The following is a 27,254-nucleotide window of genomic DNA, read 5'->3' on the forward strand; positions in this document are numbered from 1 at the left end:
GTGCCAAAGACCGCGAGCAGCCTCTGTCCTTCAGGGTGCTCGGACAGGATTCTCACCACCTCGAGGGAGCGGGATGCTCAGTGCGCAGAAGTAGAGGTGGCTCCTTCTGTTGCAGCAGCTCCCCGTGGCTTTGCGGGGATGCAGAGGAAGGGACCAGGATCCCTGTCCACTGCATCCTGCCTTAGCTTTTGTAGTACTATGTACAAAGAGTTGGTTTTTTTTCCCACAAAGAAACTTAATGCTGTGTTAATAAATTCAATGTGTAGATGAATTGGGGCATTTCCAAAAGTGACAGTTTTGTACAGAATAAGAACAAGCCTTTTTTATTTTTTGAAATTTCGTTGAGATGGTTGCTTCTTTGTGTCTACAATGAAATTATACGCAACACTTGGTAGGTTATTCAAACATCTGTCAAATTTCCATGCTATTTATTTCAATTTTTTTGGCCAAAAGATGAGTTGTGTTTGTCTGAAATCTGAGACACTGTGTTCCATTTGGTGTTTCTGCTCAAATCGGTCCTCACTGCCCTGAAAATCCTTCCCCAGATGTCCAAACACCACACCTCAGGTCCGCGAGAGTGGCTGGCAAGGCCTAGAGTTTTCATTATCAACACATCAGGTTCCCAGTGGAAACAGTGTCAGCTGATGCTCACCAAATACCCACCCATCATCCCTGCTGAGACGTGGCAGCTTGAGTTTGTTCGGAGGGTGTCAAGAACCCACCACACCCAGAGATTCTGAGCCTCCTGCCTTCTGAATACGGAGTATGTGTGTGTGTGTGTGTGTGTGTGGGGGGGTAATGGCTATTTGGACGAGCATTCTGCTCCTCTGAGGAGTGGAGTACAATTCAGTCGCAAATTCAAAGGATCACTGCAACCATGTCAGATTCAAATATTTTCATTCGCACTTTTGGTGATAAAATGATTGGCAGATCTTTTTAGTTGGCAACATCAATTGTCATTATTTACACTCTTTTTAGGTTTTTTTTTTTTAAACTGGGCTCTTGCATGGCCTACTTTGTGTTAACATCCTAAATAAACATTTTATTAAACAGAAAAAAAGTAATGTAGAAAGCTGCATGTGTTCTATGTCATGTGGAAAAAGGGGAGTATGCTGCTCTTCCTTCCACTATAAACAATGACCGAAGAACTAAGATTCCCCTAGGAATCCCACACTAGGTACAGGGAAAAGCAGAAGCCTTGGAACCAGACAGAGGAGGAATTCCTAGGCGGAGATTGCACACAGCTCTGAAAACTCAATAGCGTGTTTAGTCTTGGCTTTTGTCCTATCATTTCCATAAAACAGTAAGCCTGCTCTACAAAGAGAGAAACCCAGAGTCAGTTTCTCCCAGGTTTGACCAAGCTGTAAGTAAGTCCATTTCCGTTTATCAATTTGCTTCCTAATTTCTTTAAGATGCTAAGAGGGTATGGTTGTAAGTGGCTGGCCTTCTATAACCCCAGGCTGTCATTATGAACGGAGCACACCCAGCGCCTGTCTATGAGGAGCCGGCTTCATGAAATCACAGCCATATGGCTTTTTCTCTTTGTTGCCTGTGTTTAAAACAGTGCAAAGAAACATCATTTGAATTTCCAGCTTTCCCTCTTATTCACTCATTCCCAGAGCACCTTGGGACATTATCTTATCTGTTGATGTGTGGTGATCACGTGAGACCTAGTCACACCAAGCGTGCGTCGATGGGATTCTTGTACTTCCTCCTCTGCAACTCACATTTTGAAATTTATAATTTTTCAGATATCCCCCCCTCCTTCTTTAACAACATTAAGCTGTAAAACTCCTCCTGGATGCTTTTGTTTTCTTTTGCTCCCAGTTCTGCCGCAGGCTCCTGAGTGCTAGGATTATACGGGTACACCACTGAACCCTGCAGATCTTGTCCTCCTAAAATTGAGTTCTAAGCTTGAGCACAGGTAAGTTTGGGCATGGGTCATGAGGTTGCACCCAGCCTGTTCTACATACATGGTAAGAACCTGTCTCAAAAAACAAACAAAATAGGAGCTGGAGAAGTGACTCAGTGGCCAAGATCACTTCCGGCTTCTGTAGAGGCCCTGGGGTCAGTGAATTGCCTGTGCTAGCTCCAGGGGATTTGCCAACCTCTTCTGGTTTCTGAGGCACTGCACACAGGCGGTGCATGCACAGAGGAGCAGACACATATGCACTAACCAAAAAGAAATCAATCAGTTTATGAATGAATGTTGCCTGAAAAAGTGGCTGGGCTGATGACGCTGGAGACCGATGGTCACTTCCTGACTGTGAAGGGTTGCAGTGGTGTGGTCTGAGAGGCAAACTTACATCTCGGACTTCGGTCCTTCAATAGTCCTTTATCACCCACCTCTGTAGCTGACCAAGCATTCCTTTTAAATACCAGATGAAACCTTTGGATTTTATAGCAGACAGCTAGCTTTCACCAGCTCGCAAACTAACCATGTCACAAACAGCTTCTGAAGCAGTTCCTCTGCTTCCCTGGGATCTCCCCACCCTGTGTCCCCACCGCCACCTTGGGGAAATGCATTTTAGTTTATGCTTACTCTATGTTCTCTGACTAGAAAAGTGCATATAACCACTTCTCTGGCAGGACACATGGCTCCAGGGAACTTAAGTCCATATCTCTGGGCCATGGTCACTCATATTTGGCTCATGATACAATTATTTCTTATTCGCTTTGGTGTAAGAACTAGGTTTTACATTAATGATGTCTTTAAGTTGTTGGGTGTTTCTCTTCTTCCGGAAATCCTAATTAAGAAGGAATGAGAGGAAGGAGGAAACGGAGGAGGGGAGTCATGAGGTAGGAGGGCGGAGGATGCGGAGAGGAGAGGGCTGGAGGATGAGGGATGGAGTACTGCGGCATGACTGACTAGGAATTCATTCATAATCCAGCCCTCCTCCCCCTCCCTCCCCCCTCCCTCCCTCCCTCCCTCTCTCTCTCTCTCTCTCTCTCTCTCTCTCTCTCTCTTTCTTTCTTTCTTTCTTTCGTTTTTCGAGAGAGTTTCTATGTAGCTTTAGAGCCTGTCCTAGAGCTAGCTCTTGTAGACCAGGCTGGCCTCGAACTCACAGAAATCCATCTGCCTCTGCCTCTGCCTCCAGAGTGCTGGGATTAAAGGAGTGTGTCACAACCACCCGGCTTGTTTTTATTTTTTTAAACAGTGTCTCAATCTGTAGTCTATACTGGCCAGGAAATTACTATTGTTATCCAGTTTGGCCTCTCAAACTCACAGTGATCCTCCTGCCTCAGCCACCTGAGTGCTGGAATTAAACTGTGAGCCACTATGCTTGGCCATCATGGTGGCTCACAACCATCTGTAATGAGGTCTGGTGCCCTCTTCTGCAGTCATACACACAGACAGAATATTGTATACATAATAAATAAATATTAAAAAAAAAGAACACTGACAAAACCCTATGCTTGGCCATGAGCCCCCCACCCCCACCGGAAGTTCTAGGCACCGTGTGCTATATTTGGGGAAGGTCTGAAATAGTCCCAAATTCTGAGTACATCCAGGCAAGCAAAGAGGATCACGAGGTAACATGAAGAAACTACATGTGCAGAGTGTCTACACAGAAGGAAGATAAGAAGGTAACCAAAGAAGACGCCCTAGGCTGGGTGACAAGAGGACACCAAGTTAAAGGCTCATCAGGAACTTTTCTTCTGGTCAAGGCTGGGGAGACAGAAGAGAGTGAGCAACACATGCTGAAGGATATGAGAAACAGCACAGTATTGCCAAAGACTAGAAGTGATTTGGTGCTGTGGGAATATAAATGAGGAAGCTGGGAGTGGGGAGGGACCAGGAAACTGTGGGCGAGAAGTCTTGAGACAGGTGAGCACCATGTGCCAAGAACCTAAACGTGTTTCACAATAGTTAGGAGAGACTGACAGCCTCCAGGAGACCTTTTGAGTAACCCTGGACTTGACATGTTTGACTTGCTGAGATCTGGTCTGCACTGTTCGAAAACACCGCAGCCCAAGCTGGCTTCACTCTGAAGGCGGTCCTCTTGCCTCACCATCCCAAGTGCTAGAATCACCAGTGAGAACAGCTGTGCCTAGCTTTAGGCTTCTCTTTTACTACTGTCTGAGTGTGTGCATGTGTGGGTCAGAGACAACTTCCCAGGAGGTGGTTTTCTCCAGCCACCCTGGTCAGGCCTGCACAAGAGCTTTTATCCCGAGCCATCTCCTGGGGTCTCTCTGACTCTGTCTTTGTCTCCCTTTCTCGCCGACCTGATGCTCTATTTCTCGGTTTTCAGTTTCCTGAGTGCTGAGATTATAGCCCGTGTCAGCATTCTACCTGCAAATGACTTTTGCTAGCCAGAGTGAGAAAAAGATAGAGATTGAAATTCAGTAATAAAAGGGACAAGACTGTAGTAATGGAGCTGAAAGATGGGCTGGACTGATCTGTTGGGGACGAAATTCATCAATGATAAAACTTGTTCAGCATTGGGCGGAGATGGATTAAAACAGACACAACCCAGAATGCCTACTGTTTTGCATTTATTATTTGGTACAGCATAATACTACACACACACAATGCCCAGAAACAGTTTGCTAATAAGCAAGTCTCTGTAGAATAATCTGTTCTTGATTTCACTTTGTTTCCAATTAAAATTCCTTTCAGGGAGCCAGAATCTTCTGGACTTTTACCCAGTCTCCTGGTGTATTTTCAGTCTTAACATTTTCAAATTTCTTGCAAGCAGAAAACTGAGAACTGTTTTTCAATCACATATTTATCCATTAAGGCAGTTGTTAGACAGAATTCAAAGGAAGTTTGAGAAGAATGTATCATGAGTACAAAGGCAGGGACTGGGTAAGCATCCAGTCTTCATCACACACAGGCACAAGGTTCCTTTCTTTGCTGATCATAGAGAGTAACAACACCATTTTTTTTCTTAGTATTTCAAGTCGTCTTATAAGAGTGTACCTTATTGCAAACACAGATATTTTTCTTGGAAAAATTTTAAGGCTACTTGAGAGCAGATCAGTCTGTTTCTACATTCTCAAGGAATATGAATGATACATAAATCAAAATAACTTGTTTCTATAATTGAACTCTGGAATTACATAGCAAGAAATGATGAATTCTTACACTGATATGATAGCAATCAAATGGATTTGGGAGAGATCATTTTAAATGAACTTTGGGAACTTGATCCTATGTGTATGTGGTTCTCACGGAGTCTGAAGAGTCTGAAGCTAGACTTCAGAGTTACCATGTTTTTAGATGGCCACCAAAAGGATATTACTTCATATGTGACAATGGTCTGAAATTCAGATAGTAAGTGTCCCTAAATAAAGTTTGGCTGGAGCCCAGTTTACTCATTAATTTTTTTACTGATTCCAAGCGTGTTCCCATGGTAGTTTGCACAATCTCAATAAAGCCTTTTTAGCTCAAAAAGCCTGGGGAGAAACCTGCTTTCTTGGCAGAGACTGTTTAGTGGTCTATGTTCTGAGGGCTTTTCTCCAAAGAAACACAAGCATAGGGATTTCCCATATTTACATTCACATATGTTACTATAGTATGTGGGATAACTGTCATAGAATAAAATAATGAACATAGTTTTATTATGTTTAGGATGTTTGCTTTCACACTGCCAATGGAGCACAGTTATTAAGAATGATGCTTCAAAGTCATTCTTATTTCTTGAATTTTGATCAGCTGTCTGTGACCTTGAACTAATGGCTTAGCCTTTCGGAAGCCTCAGATTTCCTATAAAAACAAGGGGTGGATGGCATCATCTGGTAGAGTTCTTAAGTATGAAGTGGGTGAGATACATTAGTTAGGTTGGTGCCTGGCCCACGGTAGGCATGCAGTTATCCTTATTAGATTACCATCCTCTGATGGTGCACTTTTGCTGTTCTGCACACAGCGTTGCCTGCAACAAGGAGCTCCCTGAGGCTCTGCCCGTGTCTTTCTGCATTCAGTGCCCGCCCTGTGAGTGGTCATCTGCAGAAAGTGCCCACAGCTGCATAATCTAAGAACACCTTGACCAGAGTGCAAGAAAAGTTTTGGAGACCCAGAAACAAAAAGTCATGGGACTGAAGAGAGCTGGGCAGATGCTTGCAGCTTGCCTGCAGCCAGTGAGCACCGTGTCGGAAAGTTTGTAAATGGTAGACTTTACCCCAACTTTTCTTAAGGAGAGTCCAAGCTTTTTGGATGACTCATTAGTGAAAGCTTTGCTCGGACTTAGCAGCTAACATCTTTCAATTTTTTTTTTAGACTGGATGAAATTATTGTATTTTATGCTAGGTTGCCATTACAATGTTCTTTTATTACTTCTTATCAAAAAGACCCTTAGAAAATTATCAGGGTGTGATGCTTAGAAACAATTTCCTTCCTTGTGGACTTGATACAGCCTGCCCTCTACCTAAGCTTCCTTTGCCAATGGTCGTTACGGTTCTGGGTTTCTACAAAGGAGCCAGAGCTCAGTGAGTATGAGCTCTCTCAGCTATGAGGCCACACCAATCCTTTCATTTTATCTGGGTCCTGAGCATTGGCAGGAGAGATGGTCTTTTCGGCTCCCCAGGAGGTACTGTGAAAGAAATTACAAGCCCCATTTCCCTGATCTTTACAAATTTTCTTAAGCACAGTTGAAAGGAAGAGACCTCCCACCCAACCCAAGAACTCTCTGGTACTCCATTTCCCCATTAGTCAAATAGCAGAATTCCAGAAGGTAGCAGGGGTCTCCAACAAGCAGCTTGAAAACAGAATCCTTATGGGTCCTCTGCCCCGACCGTTTTAGAAATCATGTTGGTGTTCAACGGATCTCACTTCCACTTCCTGCGTTTAACGTCTTGACATACCCTCCAGGAAAGTGCCTTCGAATTCTCTCCCCTTGCAGGATCTGTTCTTTGCACTCAGTTGGTCAAAGGCAGCGCAGCAGACTCCAGCATCCCTTATTTATTCAGGTTGGAAACAAAGTTAGGACAAAGCACAAACACTCGAACCTCAGTCAACGTGACGGTATCTGCCAGCAGGATACCTAGTGGGGACCACTAGGCCTAGATTATTGGTAGGAATAGCTCTCATCGTCATACTCCAACTCATCATCTTCTTCCTCGTCCAGCAGCCCGTACTTGAACTTCCGGTAGACAGTGCCATCTTGGCCCATGTAGACGATGTCATCCTCATCATCTTCATCATAGTCCCTGTCCCTGTACTCAATCACCTGGTCCTCCTCAATATAGCTGCGTCTGTAGGAGGAGTATGACACGGTGGGTTCCGTCAGCTTTTCGTAGCGCCCCTTCGCCACAGGTCGGCTTCGAGACTTCCGCCACACGAGCACAGCGGCCCCCAACAGCAGTAGCAGCATAACACCCGAGGCCACCAGCAAAGCGATCTTGGCGTGCTCCAAGGGCGGAGCCTCGCTGGCCGGAAGGATGCACTCCTCTGATGGGAGGCCGCCCCAGAGGCAGCAGCGAGGGAGAAAAGAAGAAACAGAAGTGGGAAAATCAGATTCAGAAGTAAAGAACTGTCCCTCCATTTTTTTACGCCTAAAATGGTTGAATCATTGTTTTTTTTTTGTTTTGTTTTGTTTTCTTAGGAGTCACACCAGTGTACAAAAACTTACTGTGTTCCCCACGAGAGTCCCAGTCTATGTCTAATAAAACCAGCTGATGGTCCTAGAATGGTAACTTTAAGATTCAAAAGGAATCCTAGATCCCTATTTCCCATGGACCAGTCTCTAAGGATCTGACCTTCTCAGTGATTTTTTTCGTTCCTGAGAAGTGTGTGTGTGTGTGTGTGTGTGTGTGTGTGTGTGTGTGTTTTCCACTTTAGCTACTGCTAAACAATAACTCTGATTTTTTTCTAAGATGGAGATGTCATCCTTACCATCCTTTAGAATGATCCCACGTGACTCTCCTACCATTCAAGACAAGTGAAGCATATTTTTTTTTTTTTTTTTTTTTTTTTTTTTTTTTTTGGTTTTTCGAGACAGGGTTTCCCTGTAGTTTCTAGAACCTGTCCTGGAACTAGCTCTTGTAGACCAGGCTGGCCTCGAACTCAGAGATCCGCCTGCCTAAACCCTACTGACTCTTAGTCATGTGTGGCCTTGGAAATTAGGCCAACTTGTTCGTCATAAACAAGAACTGGCTTGTGTAACAAGCAGACTTTCCAATCCATTAACCTCAACTCCAGGTGGAATTCTGGAAGCAAATTCTCTGACTGCATGTTTGGTTTCCTTGGATACACATGGCACTCCCTGAGCAAGAAAAGGAATCCTTTATCATCTTAGAATCCTGACTGCCATTTTAAATGGCAGGGGATTCATAGCATAATTGGAATTCTTGGATTCTGGAGCCCTTCCCTTTCTTCTTTACAAGCCTCTGTTTCAAGGCTTCCCTGAGGATGTCAGGGCACCAAAACAGTATATGGCATAACTTCAGCATTGGCTGATTTTTCTTGTTTTGTATTCATTCATTTGGGCAGTACTACTTGAGTTGCTTACCTAATTTTATTACCTTTTCTTTTGAATCTACCATACAGTAAGGCAAAGAAAGTATGAAACAGCTAGAGAAATAGGTATCTGATGGTTGGATGTGCAAATTCTACCACACAGTAGGCTCCTCCTCCCCTCTTCCTTACTCCCTTCTCAGGTTCTTCTGTCCCACCACAAGGACCTTGCAAGGACTCCTGTGACTGAGTGTCACCTGTGAGAGACACACACACACACGCACATGTGCACACACATATCACACACATGCACACATGCACATCACACACCACACACACACACACACACTCTTTCTTTTATTTTGTTGGTGTTTAATTTCTATTTTATTCTGACAGAATTTTGCCCATCAAACAAAACTGTTTCCTCTAAAATAACAGTATTATCATTATTGTATTGGGTCAGCACAGACTTTTCCCCTGCAGGAGGTATAAACACACTAAAGGGACCGAGAAATGATCTGATCTGTCTGTGGCTCGCAGCTCCTGAGGCAGGAGAGTCTACAATAAACCTTTGGAAGTTGTTTTCTTTTCATGGTGCCAAATTCACACACATCTTACTATTCTTAGTCTTTGGGTGCTGGGTCAGGGTCAGCCTCTACCATTTGCTCTCTCTCTTCAAGGGGAAGCTGTCTCAGAAACAAGGATATAAGTAAGCGCAACTATCTGGGCTTGTCATTTCTCTCCACACTCATACTATGGTAACTTTCCACCATGGAGCTGTATCCTTAGCCCGAGAGGATCTGTACTTCCTTTGGTAGGGTTGCCCCAGATAACTCTTTAAGAGCCTCCTAGCAACCAGGAAATCTATTAAGTTATTTCTTGGAACTGACATTTCAGAAACTACACCCAAGAGGTTCTTGTTTTTCTGGTTTCATTTAAGAACAGTGATGTAACGAAGGATGAGGCTCTCAGCTGAGGGCCCAGCATCAGATCCCGAGGGGCGTGGAGATGAGGATCTGGGGACACCTGCTGCTCTTGGTGGGTAACTGAGGAAGGAAATGGTTAATTCTTGGATCGGTGATACCTGGGTACTAAGTAAAAGGCTAAAACAAAACAGAACAGAACACAAGGCTGGTATCAGTTATGGGTCTCAGGTTTTCTTTACTTACAAACAAACAGGACAAAACAACATAACTAGTTTGGGCGGGTATGGCACTTCTGGATCCCAAGGAAATAGTCTATTTCTAGAGGAGAGAATGTGTTTTAAGAATATGGTTTTCACTTAGAAGGGATCACTCTGTTCGGAATCTTTAAGTTTTTTTTTTTTTTTTTTAAGACGTATTCATTTTTATTTTTATGTGCATGAGTGGCTTTGCATTGGTGGTTCAGTGGTAAAACTCTTGTCTGGCACAAGTATGCATGAGTGTTTTGCCAGCATGCATATATGCACACTCCATGTGTGACTGCTGCCTCGGTAGACCAGAAGAGACCACTGGATCTCCTGAAGCTGGAGTTGCACACATTGTGAGCAGTCATATGGCTGCTCTTAACTCCTGAACCATCTCCAGACCCTAGGATCTTTGTAAGTTTTAATATACACAATAGGGTTGGAAGTTGGAGGACAATTAGAGTCTTGGAATTGGTCAAGTTGTTTCATCTATTCTTAGTTTTCAGTGATAGTCCATTTCTAAAATGCTCTAACAAAATGGCTTGGTTTGCGCTAGATTAGAATGATTCTTTGGTATTATCAAGATAAACAATTCCTTTCCCCTTTCCTTCAGGAGCAAAGATAAAAAGGAACAAAATACATTTATAAAGGTCAGATCTAGACTTAGTCAAGCTGGGGGCTGCATAGATGTAAAAAGAATGTGGGGCTTTGGCACTTTGCAGTCCAACAGGCCTATGTTCAAATCCCAGATGAGCATCTAGGGTGTGCATGTGTGTGTGCTTACATGTACGTGCTTTTTTTTTTTTTTTTAAAGATGAAGTATCAGAAAGCTGAGGTAGCCCCAGATGACCTCAGACTTTATGATTTGCTGAGAGTGGCCCAGAACTCTGGTCTTCCTCTCTCTCCGAAGCACTCAGGTTCATGTACATAGCACCAAGCCTGGCTCTAGATGACCCACCTTCTTATCATTGCTGTGGACTTGCACATGTTAATCCTACCTTTGGGCCTCTGTCTTTTTGTTGATAATATGGGGTCTGTTTGATTAAAAGTTTGAGCCTGAAATATTTTTTCCAAAGTCTTGGGGCTTGGCTGCTAGCTGATGAACTTTTGGGGGTGACAGGTCCCAACGGGTTGATCTATTCAATGTGACGATTCTGTTGATGGATACGTAATATGATGACATTATTTGGAGGTTGGCGGCATTGGTGTTGGGTTTTAGGTAGAGAAAATGGGTTTTTGGGGGCATGATGTAGAATATTATTTTAAGGTCTGTTACTTTTGTTTATGTTACATTTGTTTAACTCTGTGAAGCTGTGTTACTATGCCTGTCAAAACCTGATGGTCTAATAAAGAGTGGAACGGCCAATAGTGAGGCTAGGTGGGGTGGGCAGGCAGAGAGGATAAATGGGAAGAGAAGAAGAAGAAACAAGGAATGGAGGACATCTGGGGCCAGCTGTGGAGTAAGAGTAAAATAAGATACACAGAAGTAAGAAAAGAAAAAAACCCAGAGGCAAAAAGTAGTCAGGTTAATTTAAAGTAAGAAAAGCTGGCAAGAAACAAGTTAAGGTAAGGCTGGGCATTTATAAGAAATAATAAACCTCTATGTACTTATTTGGGAACTGGGTGGCAGGCCACTCAAAAAGGTAAAAGAACAAAAGAGCCCCAAAGAGTAAAGACTAAATAGTAAAATACCACCAACAGGGGCACACCCTGGACAGACATAGTTTCTCAACATTCTCTGCTTCCTGACTGTCATGAGGTGAGCTGTGATACTCTGCCACATGCTGTTGACCGTGATGCTGAGGCTTACCGTTGCCTAGAAACAACAGAGCCAAGAGATCTCTGAAACCATGAGCCAGTATAAACCCTCCTTTTAATAGCTTTCATTGGATTTTTGTTGAAGTGAGGAACAAACCCAGCTTGTGAACCAGGAGGTTTCAAGAACAGTAGGTACCCATCAGGCACTTAATGAACTAGCTATACTCTTCTTACTCTGCTCCCATGAGGACACGCCATTTTTCTGTGCGCTGTGTCCCATAGCCCTCACCTGTGGTGCTCTGGCAGTCACAGCAGTCCTGGGAGCCGAGGGGGTGGGAAGCGTTGCAGCAGCGGAGGCAGCGGCTGTTGTCCATGTTCAGTAGCAGGCCGGTTGAGCACACAGTGCAGTTCTTGGCTCCGGGTCCCTTGCACTCTATGCAGCTCTCATGGCATTTTTTACAGCTGAAGTTTTCTCCCTGGTAAGAGCAGCAAAGAGGTTGTTTTTGAGAGCAGAGGTGGTAAGCAGGAACTGGAGTTCTCCAATGGCTAGTCCTTCTTGTCTCTGTGAATAGGGAAGAATGTGAATTGTGTGTGCGTGTGTGTGTGTGTGGGGGGGGGAATGGCTGTTAAAAACTATCTATTTTTATGTGCAATGGTGTTTTGTCTGCATGTGTGTTTGTGTGAGGGTGTTGGATACTCTGGAACTGAAGTTATAGACAGTTGTGAGCTGCCACGTGGGTGCTGGGAATTGAACCTGGGTCCTCTGGAAGAACAGTCAGTGCTCTTAACTACTGAGCTAATGTTGATGTATTTATTGCCTGTATATATTGTATATAGTCATTGTACTTATGATATATAGTTTTGTTATATTAGTTATAGCCTTCTTTTTTATTTTAGACAAAAAGGGGGAAATGTAGTGGTATTTCAATTGTATTTTAATAAATTGTTGGGGCAGCTGGCCCAATCCCTGTGTTTAGGGGCGTGGCTGCCCCAGGGGAGAGAGGTACCCTTTAAAAGAACCGGGTTGGGGATAGCAGCCCCTGTTTTTTCCTCCCAACAAAGTTTACCCTCAGGTTTAGGGACACTAATTGATGGCTGGTATAGGGTTGAGGGGTTGAGGAAGGCTTTATATGGACTCAGGGGTATAAACTATGTATATGTATATATTTATTTCAAAAAAGGGGGGGAGGAATTAACTGGTGGTCTGAAGGAATAATTGATTTTTGTGAGTTATTGTTTTTTAAAAACTATATGGGTGTTGATTCTTGTATATTGATATATTGAACATTGTATGAAAGTATGATCCTATCTCTGTTTGAAACAATTGTTATATTGACATTGTATACCATATTGCAATGTACATCTCTACCTCTGATATTATTTATGTAATAACATTGTTTACTATATTACAATGTACATTTCTACCTCAGATATTATTTATGTAATGACCCTGTTTACATTTGGAAATCATTGTCTTCATTTATTGCACAGTTGTCTATTCTATTAGTCATACAGTTAGATAAGTGTTGAAAATTATATGTTTGTCATATTTATATTTAGGATAATCAGGTTTTTTAGACACATAGAGGTTGTATTTAGTATAGATAGCATAATCTTCGACCTCTTTAAAGAGCTGTAGAACATGGCCTTTAATCTAACCTAGAGTTTTGTATTTATGAGACACAATCACTCCTGGCAACAATGCTCTACTCCCGAGAAAACGTTGAGCACCAAAGACACTCCACTGGGAGTTTGTCTTCTTCTTGGCAGAACTGGCCTTTGGGTAAAGAAAAGCCCATACCTCCACTACTGACTAAGCTACAAAATATCCATAAGTGGATAAAACAAAATTGTCTTATCTTGCCAAGACAGGATAGGATAGTTCTACTAAAGGTTCCTTGCCGTTGTATAATGGTATGTCAGGTTATATCAGGCCTCAGCCAAAGTTGGTTGCCTCAACATTGCTAACAAGATTTCGTGTGGTTGCCCAGGTAGTCAATTGCCTCTGTCTTCTGTTGCACATTTTGGAAGTTTCTCGTTTGTGCTTCCTGGTTGCTTTAGTAATATTACTTCCCTTCTCAGATCTTTGATGGGGTTGAAGATTAGATAATTGTAGCTACCTTCTACATTATTTAGACTTCCTGAAGTAGAATGTTTAGTAAAATTTTTGTTATATGTTCCTCGCCTAATATTGTTTACTTCTTGTAATTTTATATGATCTATTCCCATTGTATATAGTTGTATTTGGTTTCTGAATCTGCCTTATTTAGACAAAAGGGGGAGATGTTGGGGCAGCTGGCCCAATCCCTGCGTTCAGGGGCGTGGCTGCCCCAGGGGAGAGAGGTACCCTTTAAAAGAACCGGGTTGGGGATAGCAGCCCCTGTTTTTTCCCGTTTGACTCTCTGCTTCGCTGGAGCTTTGGTTTTGTAAGTGTATCCCACTCTCTCCTTTTATTAAAACTGATTTATTCTAAAAGGACTATTTTTGGTTATTTCCAAATTCCTCTGACCCTGCTACAATAAATGAAGACTGCCTGTCTCTCTAGCTCTCTGTTCTACTCCATTTTATCTGTGCTGGGCAAAAGACCAAAGCAAATGTGTACAACTGGAGGACACTTTTGCTGGGCCCTGACCTCTGAGACCTGCTAGGTACAATAAGAAGAGAATGTTAGGCTTTCTGAGTATTTGGTTATAATGTAACAAGCTCCTACCTCAAAGACAGCAGAAGTCAAGGACAAGTTGTGTCTGACCTTTGCCATACTCCTTGGCAGACTATACATTCCCACACTACTCCACATTGCAAAAGTAATATTCCAGACACGAGTCAGTTCCTAATTCCTTCTCAAAATCTACCTCTGTTAAAGCTGAAGTCATTGCCCTCCCTTGGCAATGTCAGGAGCACAGGAGAATGGCAGCGGCCCCTTCTTAATGTTCTCCAATTTGATGCAGTTCCCAGCATTCCTCATTTTGTTATCAACACATAGGTGATACATACATTTCTATCCTTTTTACTTTTGTGTGCTATGTACAGTTCTGTTCCTCTTGTTGTTATGTAACCCGGGCTGACTTCAAACTCACGATCCTCCCTCTTTGGCCTTGTCTCCTGAATGTTGGGGTTAGATTTCTGCTTCCCATCAAATTAGTGCTATGGTTTTCTTTGGCTTTTACTCTTTTATATTAGTCACCTGCTTTCCTTCTGTGGTTCCTGGATCCTTGTTCCTAGACTTACAATATAATTAGTGGTTATAACGAAGACACTTAAACCTCGCTGGAAAAGAGTTCCAAGTCCATGACAATAACTCTCTCCTTGTCGGGTGCTAGAAATAGGAGTTAGAGAAAGACACTTTACCTTAGAAATTATTATTCTCTCTCTCTCTCTCTCTCTGTGTGTGTGTGTGTGTGTGTGTGTGTGCAGATGCATATATAACAAGGCATGCATGTGGAAGTCCGAGGACAACTCTGAGGAGCTGCTTCTCTCCGTGCACCACAGGATCTGAGGACTGCACTCAAGTTGCACATGCAGCAAGCACTTTCACCTACTAAGCCATCTCACCGGCCCAGAAGATCCCTTCCTATTGTTTATCTGTAACTTCAGTGACATGGAAGATGTGGGGGAACAGAAAGTTGGGTGCTCAGTGGTGGAGCAAATGTCAGGCCCCCCTGAAAATAAATATATAAAAAGAAAAGAAACGAAAATTGCTTTTCTTGAAGCATCTTGATGTATTTTGGCTGCTGATTGTTTTCAGCTGTTATTGTCAAATCTTCAGCGCGCCCTTCTCCCGCTCTTCCTTTCTAGCCATGAGGTAGTTAGGGAACTGTTTTTGATTTCTCTGAGCCTGCCTCTGTGAACTGAAGTATGCTATCAGAATTCAAAGCGAATATATATATATATATGTGTGTGTGTGTGTGTGTGTGTGTGTGTGTGTGTGTGTGTGTGTGTACTGATTTGTTTTGATTTCACCACTGATGTATTTTCTTATGGTCGCAAATTTAGAAACACAATCAAGAAGAGAAGGTCAGGAAATCTGTGGCTCCCAGGAAGGGTCCTTACCCTGACCTCACTGTAAGACTTGGAAGAAAGCAGAGAGGGGCCAGCGAGCTTCCTCCTGTGTTCCTGAGACTGCATGGGAAGCAGGGAGACTTTGCCGTAACAGGGGACTGAGCTTCCTGTGGTCACCCAGAACCACACCGGAACTCAAGCCACCTTAGATCCTTCCAGTTCCTATGAAGTTCAAGTGGAAGCTGCAGGTTGGTAGCTTGACTACTTTATGAATGAGGTGGTACAGTGTTAAACCTAGGCTGTGGTAAGTGTAGGAATTTAGATGGTCTCACTTCTCAGAATGACATGTAGGAATTGAGCCCCATAGGGTGGGGGTGGAGATGGGGGTGCATACACCAACCCAAGGGCTCACTACCTCTCCATCTCTGTATTCCCCTACAGGACACTCCGAGACACACATTCCTCCCAGAAGGTGGTAGCTCCACACACAGGACAAGCAATTCCATGCCTTCTTTCCTGAAAGAGAGAGAGAGAGAGAAAAAAAAAAAAGAAGAATCATATTATGAGACAGATTTCAGATTCTAACCTCTGTCTTGATGTCAGAACCCTCGGGAGTAAGGAAAATGTCAAGTAAATGGAAGCAGACAGGTGACTGAAGATATGGCAAGTGTCCACAAGGCAAAGTGAAGACTACAGACTGCTCAGTCTTTTCCACGGGACTCTCTGTCTGGACACGGAGAATTTGAGGGCAATTGTGTGTCACAGCAAAAGATCTTTCGAAAATGAGAAGTCTTGAGGGATGCTTCTGAAACCCGACGGGCCAGGGTGTCGCCTGTGGTAGACCCCTGCCCACCATACTCAAGGAGAGCCCTGGGACCCATCGATCCATCCGCAGCACCGGGAAGGAACGATTATGAAGTCTTTATTTCTCCTCCTATCACATCAAACATGGTTTCCTTGAAGATCCTGAACCCCCTTTGCTAGATAGTTTGAAATATGTACTATTACGTCCACAGCTCCCTGCTGTGCGGCAGGATACCAGACCTCCTCCTGTGTCTGAACTGTGGACTGAAGTCCGGATGGCAATATTCAGCGGTGCATTCCAGCCTTGGTGGAATCAGTGACTTTATTCCGTATACTGCTTTGCTGCACACCCAGGCATGCGGGATCTTTCACAGAGGGTTAATTTCCAGAGCGCTTTGTTTGTGTTTTCTTGTTTTGTTTTGTTTTTTGTTTTTTCCAAGGTTAAGAGCCTGTGCCTATTACTATTTCTAAGGAGCCTCAAGGCTGGAAAGACAGACCTTTTGACATGTCCTTAAAATTCAGAATGACTTACCATCTGCTTTTCCTCACCCTGACCTCCCCTATTTTCACCCCCACCCCCGAAGTTAGCCTGACAAATCCCCCTCCTGCTGGGTGGCCCTGTGGTGCTTCTGTTAGAGATGCTGTGCAGGAAAGGGCAGGGCTTACAACCATGTGAGGATAAAGTAGAAGGAAAGTGTGTTAAGGGACAAAGGAACTCCCGCTGCCGTGGCACCAGCCACACCCAGTGGTATAGACTAGGGAAGTGTGTGATGCATCCCCTCCCCGACTCCCAGAGCTTCAGAATATTATTCATCTCTCCCCTCCCCTCTCTTTCCTCTCCCCTCCCTTCCATTCCCACCCTTCTTCTTTTTCCCAGCAGGATGTCACTGAGTAGCCCAAGCTGACTTCAAACTTTCATAATCCTCCTGTCTCAGTCTTCTAAGTGCTGGATTTACAGGTGTGCACCACCATGCTCATAGATAGTTTTCTTTCTAACAACCAAAATTACTGGACAATCAAAGGTGGATGGTCTCACTGTGGATTTAGACTGCCCAATTGTTCTAGATTTTTTCCCCCTTACATCTTAGTATGACATTTTTAGTATGACAGTTGAGGCTTCAGAAAAATTTATACCTTTTTTTTTTTCTATTCAATTTATAGCCTAAGTTGGGGATGCCAAAATTTCATGATCTGTGTGTCACAAAACCAAAGTGACTGCAAGAGTCACTGGCTAGTAAAGGAGGTGTGTGGCATGTGAAGACAGGTCAGTAGAGGATGCTGAATGCTGAGGCCAGAGGGAAATGAGAGCGGTGTGAGTTCCAGGGCCCACACCCCAAGCAGGAAGACAGAGGAGAAGAGATCATATGGGCTTTCTCCAGATACGCCCAGTCCTGCCAGTCACCCCTGAATCCTGCCTTGGGGATCCTTTCTCCAGATCTGCCCAGTCCTGCCAGTCACCCCTGAATCCTGCCTTGGGGATCCTTCCTCCAGATCCACCTAGTCCTGCGAGTCACCCCTGAATCCTGTCTTGGGGATCCTGTGTTACTATCAGAACTTGGACAGGGAATGCTCAAAGCTGCCATCCTAAATTTGGAAGGAAATCTCCAGGCCAGTGGAGAAATAGAGATTTCTTTCACTGTCCTGTGACATCATAAATGATATCTCCAGTCCACACACAAACGTTCCGTTATGACTGGTGCTCGGCTTTGGTGCGCCTCCGTTAAGAGATATTAACTTACCTGATGATGGTTGCCTAGTCTTAATTAGAAGCTAAGTACTTGCTACTGGCCCACTGCGCAACATTAATGAGTAGAAACTGGTGCTATCTGATTTATCAAATGACAATACAGTCATATGTCGACATCTCATTTTTCTCACACTTGTGGGTGGATGTGACTGGGTGTTTTGAGTTACTGCTTCTTTGACTTCTCTGCTACGATGATGAACTGCAACCTGGGATTGTGAGCTAGAACCAGCTCTTGTTGTTTGTTATTGTTGTTGTTGTTGTTTTGGTCTTTTTTAAAAAATCATAACAACAGTTTCCAAAAACAAAACTAAGAATGAAAATTACACCAAGTAAACTGACCTGGCTTCCAGGGACCTGGTCTGCTTTGTTCATAATTGTATGGACATTGGCTGGGCCACAGAGCAGGATAATATTTGCTGAGTAAATAAATAGATGAATGGATACACAGAATTGTAAGAGAACACCGGATGGAAGGCTGGGAAAGGACTTTGAGAAAACATACCCAGGGTAATGAAGCAGAACGCAGACCTGGCAGAGCAGGCTGAAGGAGTTTTCTGGAGAGAGGCAGTAGGTGAGATTGGCTCAGATTTACAGTAAGTCACTGAGCTTAGATTGGAAGATGGAGGAAGAGGTAGTGAGGGATGAGGGCGAAAGTGAGGACAGGCCATGGGACAAGAGCCTCACGTGCAGACATCAAACAGTAGACTAAAATCAGCATAGGGCTGGGCTGCAGGTAGGTAGGCTCAGTAGTAGTTAAGGGACAGAGTACTATTAGGATAACATCAAGATGCTGCCCTGGACAGTGGTTAATTGGTGGTACCACTGACATTGATTTTATGATCTCCGGCATGAGCAGACATCAGAACAACATTGGAGCTTGGGAGAGCTTTCTCCGTAGCTTTGGAGGCTGTCCTGGAATTCACTCTGTAGACCAGACTAGCCTCGAACACACAGAGATCTGCCTACCTCTGCCTCCCGAGTGCTGGGATTAAAGGCGTGCACTGTCACCGTTCAGCAAGGCAGATGTCGTAAGGAGTTTTTAAATTGATGAAGATAAACATGATTTCCTAGGCAGTTGTTTTCAGTGGTGTTACAGTTTGAATACAAAATGTCTGCACTGGCAGGCTTCTGTCCTGGGGGGAGGACAGACTCTGGAGAGGCAATTAGATCTTGTCTTCATTAGTGGATGGATCTTGTGATGGAGTCACAATTTAATGGCATTCTTGGGGGATGGTGCAAAGTAGGGTCAGTGGGAGGAAGCAGGGCTCTTGGGCTTGCCCTAGAAGTGAGCCTGCTTCCCTTCCCCTTCCTCGTCTCCACTTTCATCTACCAGAAGCTGACCTTCTCTGCGTCTGGCATGATCCTGCTGCCAAGATGTTCTGTCTCGTCACAGGCCCTCAGCGACAGGGAGAACTGACTGCAGACCAAAGCCTCCACAGCCAGAACAAGCCTTTCTCCCCTTAGACTTTCTTCCTCAGGGATTTTTCACAGTGATGAGATCATACAGGCGGAGAAGGAAGTCGGGAGCAGGAATAGAGCAGGGGTCCCTGTGTCAGCCTTGACAGACAGGAAGCCTAAAAGGCAGCAAGGATATTGTAGAAACTGAGACTGGAGAGAGTGTACCAATGCCAGAGAGGCTGGAGGAAAAGTTTGGGTAATGGCGCCAACCTGCCAACATGATAAGAGGCAGAAAAGGGCCACACAGGAAGGAAACCCTCTTAAATTTCCATTTTCGTATGCAAAACACAGGCAAATGCTCACCGTTACATTTGTCACATGTTGGGTGGCACCTCTCACAAGTCTGCGCCTGTTGGTCTGCATAGTAGTGCTCTGGGCAGGTGCGGTGACACTGTCCCTTAGAGCGCAGGAGAAAGAAAAATGTATCGCAAGCCTGGCAGTCTGTGGGCCGCGGGCCCCGGCATGCCTTGCAGCTCTTGTCACACTTCTCACACCGACCACTGGTGCTTTCTCCGTAATATCTGAAAGCAAGAGAGGAGCGGAGATAAACACAGATGTCTTCAGTGTCTGACGGGATTGGCAGGTGGACACTAAAACCCATGTGTGCACAAGTCCCGTGTATAGAACGGCACAGCGTCTCTACATTAACTCTGCCTTCAGCCATGTCTAAATGGCTCCCTCAGTGCGGTAAACATGCTATGGGAATAGTTGGTATGCTACGTTGGTTCAGAAATAATGACAAGGAAAAGCATGTGTTCAGTAAGAGATACTTTTTTAAAAAAATATTTCCGGTCCCTAATCAAGTACGGATGCTGAGGACGTGGAGGGCTGAATGGACTCTGCTTGGGCTAAGGGTTGTGTCAGACAGGGTTCACTCACTGACCAGGCTTCTTCGACAGGGTTCACTCACTGACCAGGCTTCTTCGGTCTCTTCACTCAACCTTCCTCATGGAATAATTGCCAAAACTCCAATGAACCTAGTGAGTGTGGGTTCCCTCCTCTGTGCACTGAGTGTTATAGCACCCGAACCCCCGGCTGTGTGTCAACATGGAGCTGGAAGCACCTATGATAAGGCCAAAGCCACACACCGTGGTGGCTCAACAGTTCTCTGACATCATCGTCACTACCTGCTCTTCCTTTGACATCTCCAGATTTAACTTTAAACTTTGCTGAGGCACACCCTGGATGGAAGAGCTTTGCTTTCATTTTATCACCATCATCATCATCATCATCATCATCATCACCACCACCACCACCACCATCCTTCTGAATATACTGAATCTCCCATGTATAGTCAGACTGGATTTTAACTCTTGTAGCACTCCTCAAATGCATAGCAAACACCTTGCCTCAGCCCTTCAAATGCTGTGACTTGTCAAAATAGTCATGAGGACTATTTTGGACCAGTATATGTATGCTTGTCTAATGGGTCTCCAGATGATGCAAAAGCCCATGGGGACAGTCTCACTCAGCCAGAAGCAGTGGACTTTGGGACAGTGCAGAGTACTGCAGGAACCTTGTGACCTGCATGCCCTCTTCTCTGTCGCAATGGTAGTGATTCTCTTGGTGGTTATAGTATCATTTTGTCAATGGGACAGACGTGATCATTTCTGGAAACCCCATTTTTTTTTCTTGAATATTTTCCCCTAAAATTCTTGGGGAGTTGATAATTCTTGACTTTTTTGTCTGGGGATGCCAGCTGTCACTTCAGACCCTGGGAGCTGTCCCGATTCAGTGCTTACAGGATAGGGGCAGATCAACCCTGTTTCTGTAAATATGTTTTGAACAAGATTTTTGTTCTTGAAAATGTGTGTATATTCAATCACCTTTTAGTTTTGTAAAGACAGAATGTACCCGGCTCAATGTTTGGCCAAGCTAGCAAAATGGTAAGTGTTGTTTCTGGTTTAAAGATACTTTGATGTAAAAGTTGGGAAAAAACATTTTTGACATATTTGTTTTGTTGAAGGTTAACGTTGGAGGATGGGAAAAACTTGTCTGTGAGTATACTAACATGCTTGCTTTTTATATATAAATAAAGATGGCTAGAGCTATTCAGGGCTGACTACTTGGGTGAAACTCATCTGGTGGTTAGACAATTTGTTTTTTGCACCTACACCCCTTCCCTACCTCAGGACCCAATCCCAGGCTGTGGTGGGACCGTGGCAATGACTGCAAGCATGTACCACTACATCCAGCTCAAAAGGCAATTTAAAATGTACCTCTGAGTATATCTTCCAATTTTCAATTTAAAAACATTTTTAAATACAAGGTCAAATAATTGATGTTTGTCTTTATAAAATAGATGTAAAGCCATTTGAAAGATTTTTGGAGAGTCAATATGCTAACACTAACAGCCATTTGATAAGCTCTGCTGTGTGCCTGATGATGCCCTAGTGACTTCAGAAACATTTCATCCCATTGAACATGAAAACAAGAGACCACTGTGATGGTTAGGAACATAGGCTCTGGAGCAAGTGTGGATTCGATTCCCAGCAGTACCACCTAATGAGCTGTGGGCCCTTGGATGGGTCACTCAATACCTCTGGACCTCATATTCCTTATTTGTAACATGGGGCTATTACTAGCACTGCAATTAGACTTTAGAAAGTTGTTATCCTAGAGACTAGAACTCTCTAAACAGTATGTTTGTGTTAGTTGTGAATTTTAAAATTACTTCTCACAGTATACTTTCTGAGTTTATATTGTCACCCCAAATAGCATAGATCTGAAACATATGGCTTAACATTTAGAGAATTTGCTTATGGTCAAACGGGAGATGGTGTGAAAAACCTTGTCTTTCAAATCCTAGCATAACACAGCAGTGCCTGCTGAAGGGGAGCAGATACCCTCTGGATCAAATTGAGGTCTTAAGGACACAGACAGAGGTGGTGTGTCTGATGTCCATCCACATCTCCATGATCCTTGCTCGCAGGATCAGGTCACATTAATGCATATGGCTAGTTCTTGCCCCAAATCTGAAGAAGTGCCTCTGTGCTGCGTGTGGGGTGACACACATGAAAAATAAGAGATGTTTTACTTCCAGTAACTTAGTTTTTTCTTTTCCATGAGAAGATGCCAGGACAAATATAAGCCATTGAAATATAAAGCATGGGCTTAACTCAGCATATCCAGACATACAAGGTGCTCTTACCCAAGCTGTGAGGACTACGTGGGAACAAATGAGATTTGCAGGAACATGAGCCAATATACAGCACCGAAATACATGACTTAGGGCTGATAAAAGGTACCCATTGCGGTGAAATGACCCAGGGAAGGTCCTTCGATTTGTGTCTGAAACTTCTCTGGGCCCTTGATTACTAATTGGGAAAGTGTGTATGTATTTGGGGGTGTGTGGAATCCTGGGGAGCACATGGCCCAGCCGAGCCTTCTTCCCAAAGTGCTTGTAGCCAGACCTGACATACACACCATCAGTTGTTCTTAGCAGGAAAACAATCAAGCTCTTATTCACACGTTGCTTTTATATCAGCACTTCATATTAGCATCAAGGTTGCTTTTAGAACCAAGACTGTGCATTGTGGAGCTGGCGATTTGTGGAGGTCTGGCAGGTTGCAGAATCCACGCGTGTAAATGGTGATGGTACCTGAATTGCTCCCTCTGTACGATCAGTGTCCCAGCTGTACTGCTAGCTGTACTGCTTAGGTTTTGCATATTATCCCCGAATCACACAAGACCCTAAAACTGAAGAAAAAGAACCTCTACTAATGCATGTTGGGTCATTCTGACGGGGGAGGAACCGCTCTGCGTTGAGACTGCTCATATCTGTGGATTGTCAGTGAGGCCAGGCCCAGAGGAGACAGGACCATCTGATTTAGTGTGTTCGCTCACTGGGACACACTCTTTCTCTCTTTTCTTGTCCTTTACTATGGCCTGGTTCATATTTGTTCCCTACAGGCAGGGCGGCTTTCCCATGGCTCTGTGTGTTCTGAGCCCTCCTCTCCTCATTGGCAAATGGCTTGCCACCTGGAGTGGCTACAGAATGAGAAGGTTCTTACCCATCCCTACATTGCAGCAAGCACTCTTTGCCCAGCTGGAACCAGCCAGGTCGGCAGGAATGGCATTGCATGCTGTGGGGTCCTTCACAGGTCCTGCAGGAGTAGTGGCAGGGCACACACCGGCCGCTGTCCTTGTCAGTGTGGTAGCCTTCTGGACAGCTTTTAACACAGGTCGTGTCTGTGGAAGAAGGAAAAGAATCCGTCTTGACAAAAAGCGTGACCTGTGGCTCCCACAATCCTCTCTTTGGGCAAGGAGGTATCACACGAAAGGAGAGATGAGGTCCCATGGGCTGATTGGTATCAGTGAAGACAGAGGTCAGATGGACAGGCCACAGCAGGCAGAACGGGAAGCGCAGGCTGGGGCTATGGCTGCTGAGGGTGGTTGGGTACCTCTGCTTTTGTTTTCTATTGTTGCTATAACACTGACCATGAAATTTGTTGTCGTGTGATGTTTTGATTGCACTCTGATGCTCCTGAGACTGACAATCAAGTTGGTTTTGAATCAGAGGGCAGAGCTACCTACTATCTGACCAAAATTAACCATAGAGGTTTTGGAGGACTGAGGACAGAGAGGATGCTGGGAAGAAGGGGGACAGAGTTGGAGGAGTCTAGAGGCAGACTTAAAGGAAGCAACATAAAAAGTACATAGGTAAGGTAAATGAACCTTGGGGAAGGACATAGGTTAATGGAAATGAGTTAATGTAAGCTGTATGAGCTGGTTGAAGAGAAGCCTGAGCTATTGGCTGAGCATTTATAATTAATACTAAGTCTCTGTGTGGTTATTTGTGAAGCGGTTGGTGGGACAGAGCCAATTGATGTTCTAGACAGAAAATTCCACCTACACTTCGTGGCTTTAAAACAAAATGGATCATCTAACTACTCCAGAGGCCAGAAATCGGAAATGCGTGTACAGAGCTACATTCCTTTTAGAGGCTGTGGGGTGTCTGATCTTCCCCTGTTCACTTTTAGAGGGTGTCCGTGTTCATGAGCTCAGGAGCCCCTTCTCTTCTGAGGGTAATATCCTCCCTGTCCTTCTGATTCCATCAACATTTATGTCCTATCAATTCTGTTCTTGCCAGACTCTTGTGATTACATTGGTCTCATCTGTCTCATCTGTTAAAGCCAGAATAATATCTCCCTGCCAAGATCTTTCATTAAGCCCAGCTACAAAAGCCTCTTTACTGTAAAAAATATATATTTGCAGAATTAAGAGATTAAGGTGGGACATCTTCAAGGAGAGCATAATTAGTCTATCACAGTCTTCCAAAAGCTATTTTGTTTTTAAGTAGCCTGTTTCTGGTGGTATGGGGCAGGAAGGAGAGAGTGTGAGGGGATTAGGCCAGGGCAAATCTCGTTCCCAGTCATTGAGGGCAGCCTCTGTATCAAGACTTAACCCTAATCCATTTACATTACCAGATTAAGGGAAGACCTTCTCTAATGAATGTCTTCCTCTCTGCAAGAAGGTATCCAAGGTATCTGTTACTAGAAGAGAATGTCCTAGTGGGTGAGATTGTGTGAGAGATCCACTTAGAAGGGCTATTTTTAAGAGGAATAACTTTAAGAAATGAAGCTCACTGAACTAAAATAGGCAAAGAAGACTGGTATTTCCAAGTGTCATCTATTGAGAGGCGCCAGCATGGCCTTCCTGATGCTCTCTCACCAAGAGCAGCAAGCTGGCCTCCTATTTTTACTGTGATTATCTCCCTCAGAGGTCTATTCTACTGACTGGGAAAACAATGATGATAGTTTGTGGGCGTCTATGCATTCACCTCTTTTTAATAAATTAACTCATTGATTAATTGATTGACCATTTTTTGAGACAGTGTCTTATATAGGCTGTCCTCAAACTTCCTATAAAGCTCAGGCTACTCTTAAATTCCTTGTCCTCCTGACTTTACCTCCCACATGATGGGATTACAGGCATAGGCCACTATGTCCTGCTTTTCCACTTTTTGGGTACAGGGTCTTGCTATGTGTAGCCCATAGTGGCTTTGAACTTGAGATTCTCCCATCTCAGCCTCTCCAGTACTGGGATTAGAGGCATGTGCCATCACACCTAGTCAAAACGATGACTTCATCAACAAATACTGAATGCAGAGGCAACTATGAGAAAGAGTGGGACAGCTGAATGTTCAAGGTGTCTGTGCACAGACCGCTCAGTACCGGGGAGTCGGTGGAGAAATGGAATCATCTCGAGGAGAGGATCTTCATGAATACCACTGACGAGAGGCAGGTGGATCTCACGCTACTCCAGACATGGCTCTCAGAGGCTACAAGCTACCTCTTTTGGCTGAGAAAGTACATTCACCATCTAGTCATGAGGGAGCCACTTGCCAACTCAAAAGAAAGAATAGGGGTTGAATTCTTCTAAAGGGTCCACAGCATAAAATATCATAAAAGCAAACTGTGTCCCAGACTGAAGGAGGCTACAAGATCTGAAAGGCAAATACATGTAGACCTTATCCCAAGCCTTGTCCTAAAGGGAGCTGGGACCATTTATTATGAACAGTAGTTAAAAAATTCGAGACTTACTTGTTTTATTTTATGTGTATTACTATTTTGTCTACATATTGGTATGGGTACACCATTTGTGCCTGAACCCACAGAAGTCAGAAGAGGGTGTTAGATCCCCTGGCAGTGGAGTTTCAATGATTGTGAGTCACTGCGGGCGCTGGGAACCAGACCTGAGTCTCCTGCAAGAACAAGTGCTCTAAACCACTCAGCCATCACTCATTGTGTCAATGCAAATTTATTAGTGCTGACAATGTCCTGTGTAATGAAAGGGGCTGTCCCTGTGCTAGGAAACATAGGCCAAAATGTTCACAGGGAAAGGGACTCAGACGTGTCTAGCTCACCCTTCAGTGTTTCGAAGTGAAAGTGGATTGTGGATTAGCAAGTGCGTGGGGATGGGGAAGATGAAGGTTAGCAGTGGGTGAAGTGGGCGAAGGGCAGTGTGTTCCTTGGGTCATCCCATCTTGTCTGTTTTCTGTAGGTTTAAAAAACGTGAAAGAAATGTAAAGAAAAATAAACAAAGGACAGGAAGAAGTTAACGGCCACGGGGCATCAGGCATCATGCCCTGCGGAGAGAGATGGCACGGCCGGCCTTGGCGGGTGGTGTAACTCACTGAGAAGAAGAGTCTCTCCAGGGCAGGTGTAGCACTGGTCCTCGGCAGGCCCTGAGCAGCGGGAGCACTTCCTGTGACACGGCTGGCACCTGTGAGTGCCCTCATCCCAGTACTCGACAGCTGCGCACTCCTTAGGCGCTGTGCAGACCTCATTCACGATCGTCAGGCCTTCCTGACAAGCCAGGCAGGTCCAATCTGATGAGCAGATCCGGCAAAACTCGGGGCAATCTGTGGGTATGGCAAGCAGCCAAGCAGAGGGCCGTGAGAGATGGTTAAGGCAGGGACGCCCCTTTAGGAAATGAATACCTCTCTACTGGAGACTTCTAGGGCTTTGTGCCAAGGGTATGGGGACTCAGTCCCTCAACACTATGAGCAAGGTCACACAACAGTATGTGGCCTTTCTGCTATCAAAGTCCCCATTGCCATGGTCTTTCCCGCATCTCCAAGAATATCTCTAGCTAAGCAATTATTGGAATGTAGTATAATTGCCCAGTGGCAAAGACCTCTTTGGTGTTCATTACAAAGGCACAGTGCTGGTGTGTGAGGGACTGCATACAACAGGCACTTGCTTGGCAGATGTATGGACAATCAATGAAGAACAGTTCACCCTTAGAGGTTCCAGTACCCATCATTCCCTCTACTTAGAATCCTGTTCTTGCAGACATGTGCAGGTTTCTTCCTACAGTCATTGCTCCCTCCCTTTCTTGGTATCTTCCATAAAATCTCTCAGATTTCAGTTCCTGCTGGTCCCTCTTCCTACCCTTCCTTTGCTGTCTCCCTTTTCTCT

General features: G+C 44.4%; 1 protein-coding gene across 1 annotated transcript in view; it reads right to left on the minus strand.

Moving 5' to 3' along the window:
* Nucleotides 1-6,992: 6,992 nt before the first annotated feature.
* The window catches only part of Pcsk5 (proprotein convertase subtilisin/kexin type 5), a 418,647-nt gene continuing 398,385 nt past the window's right edge, over nt 6,993-27,254 (minus strand). Inside the window, 6 exon segments of the mRNA XM_038321071.1 lie at nt 6,993-7,390; nt 11,611-11,797; nt 15,736-15,836; nt 19,633-19,850; nt 23,343-23,520; nt 26,468-26,695. Of these exon segments, the coding sequence (XP_038176999.1) occupies nt 7,008-7,390; nt 11,611-11,797; nt 15,736-15,836; nt 19,633-19,850; nt 23,343-23,520; nt 26,468-26,695 (1,295 nt within the window). The 3' untranslated portion in view covers nt 6,993-7,007.

The sequence above is a fragment of the Arvicola amphibius genome, chromosome 1, assembly GCF_903992535.2.
Source record: "Arvicola amphibius chromosome 1, mArvAmp1.2, whole genome shotgun sequence".
Taxonomy (NCBI): Eukaryota; Metazoa; Chordata; class Mammalia; order Rodentia; family Cricetidae; genus Arvicola; species Arvicola amphibius.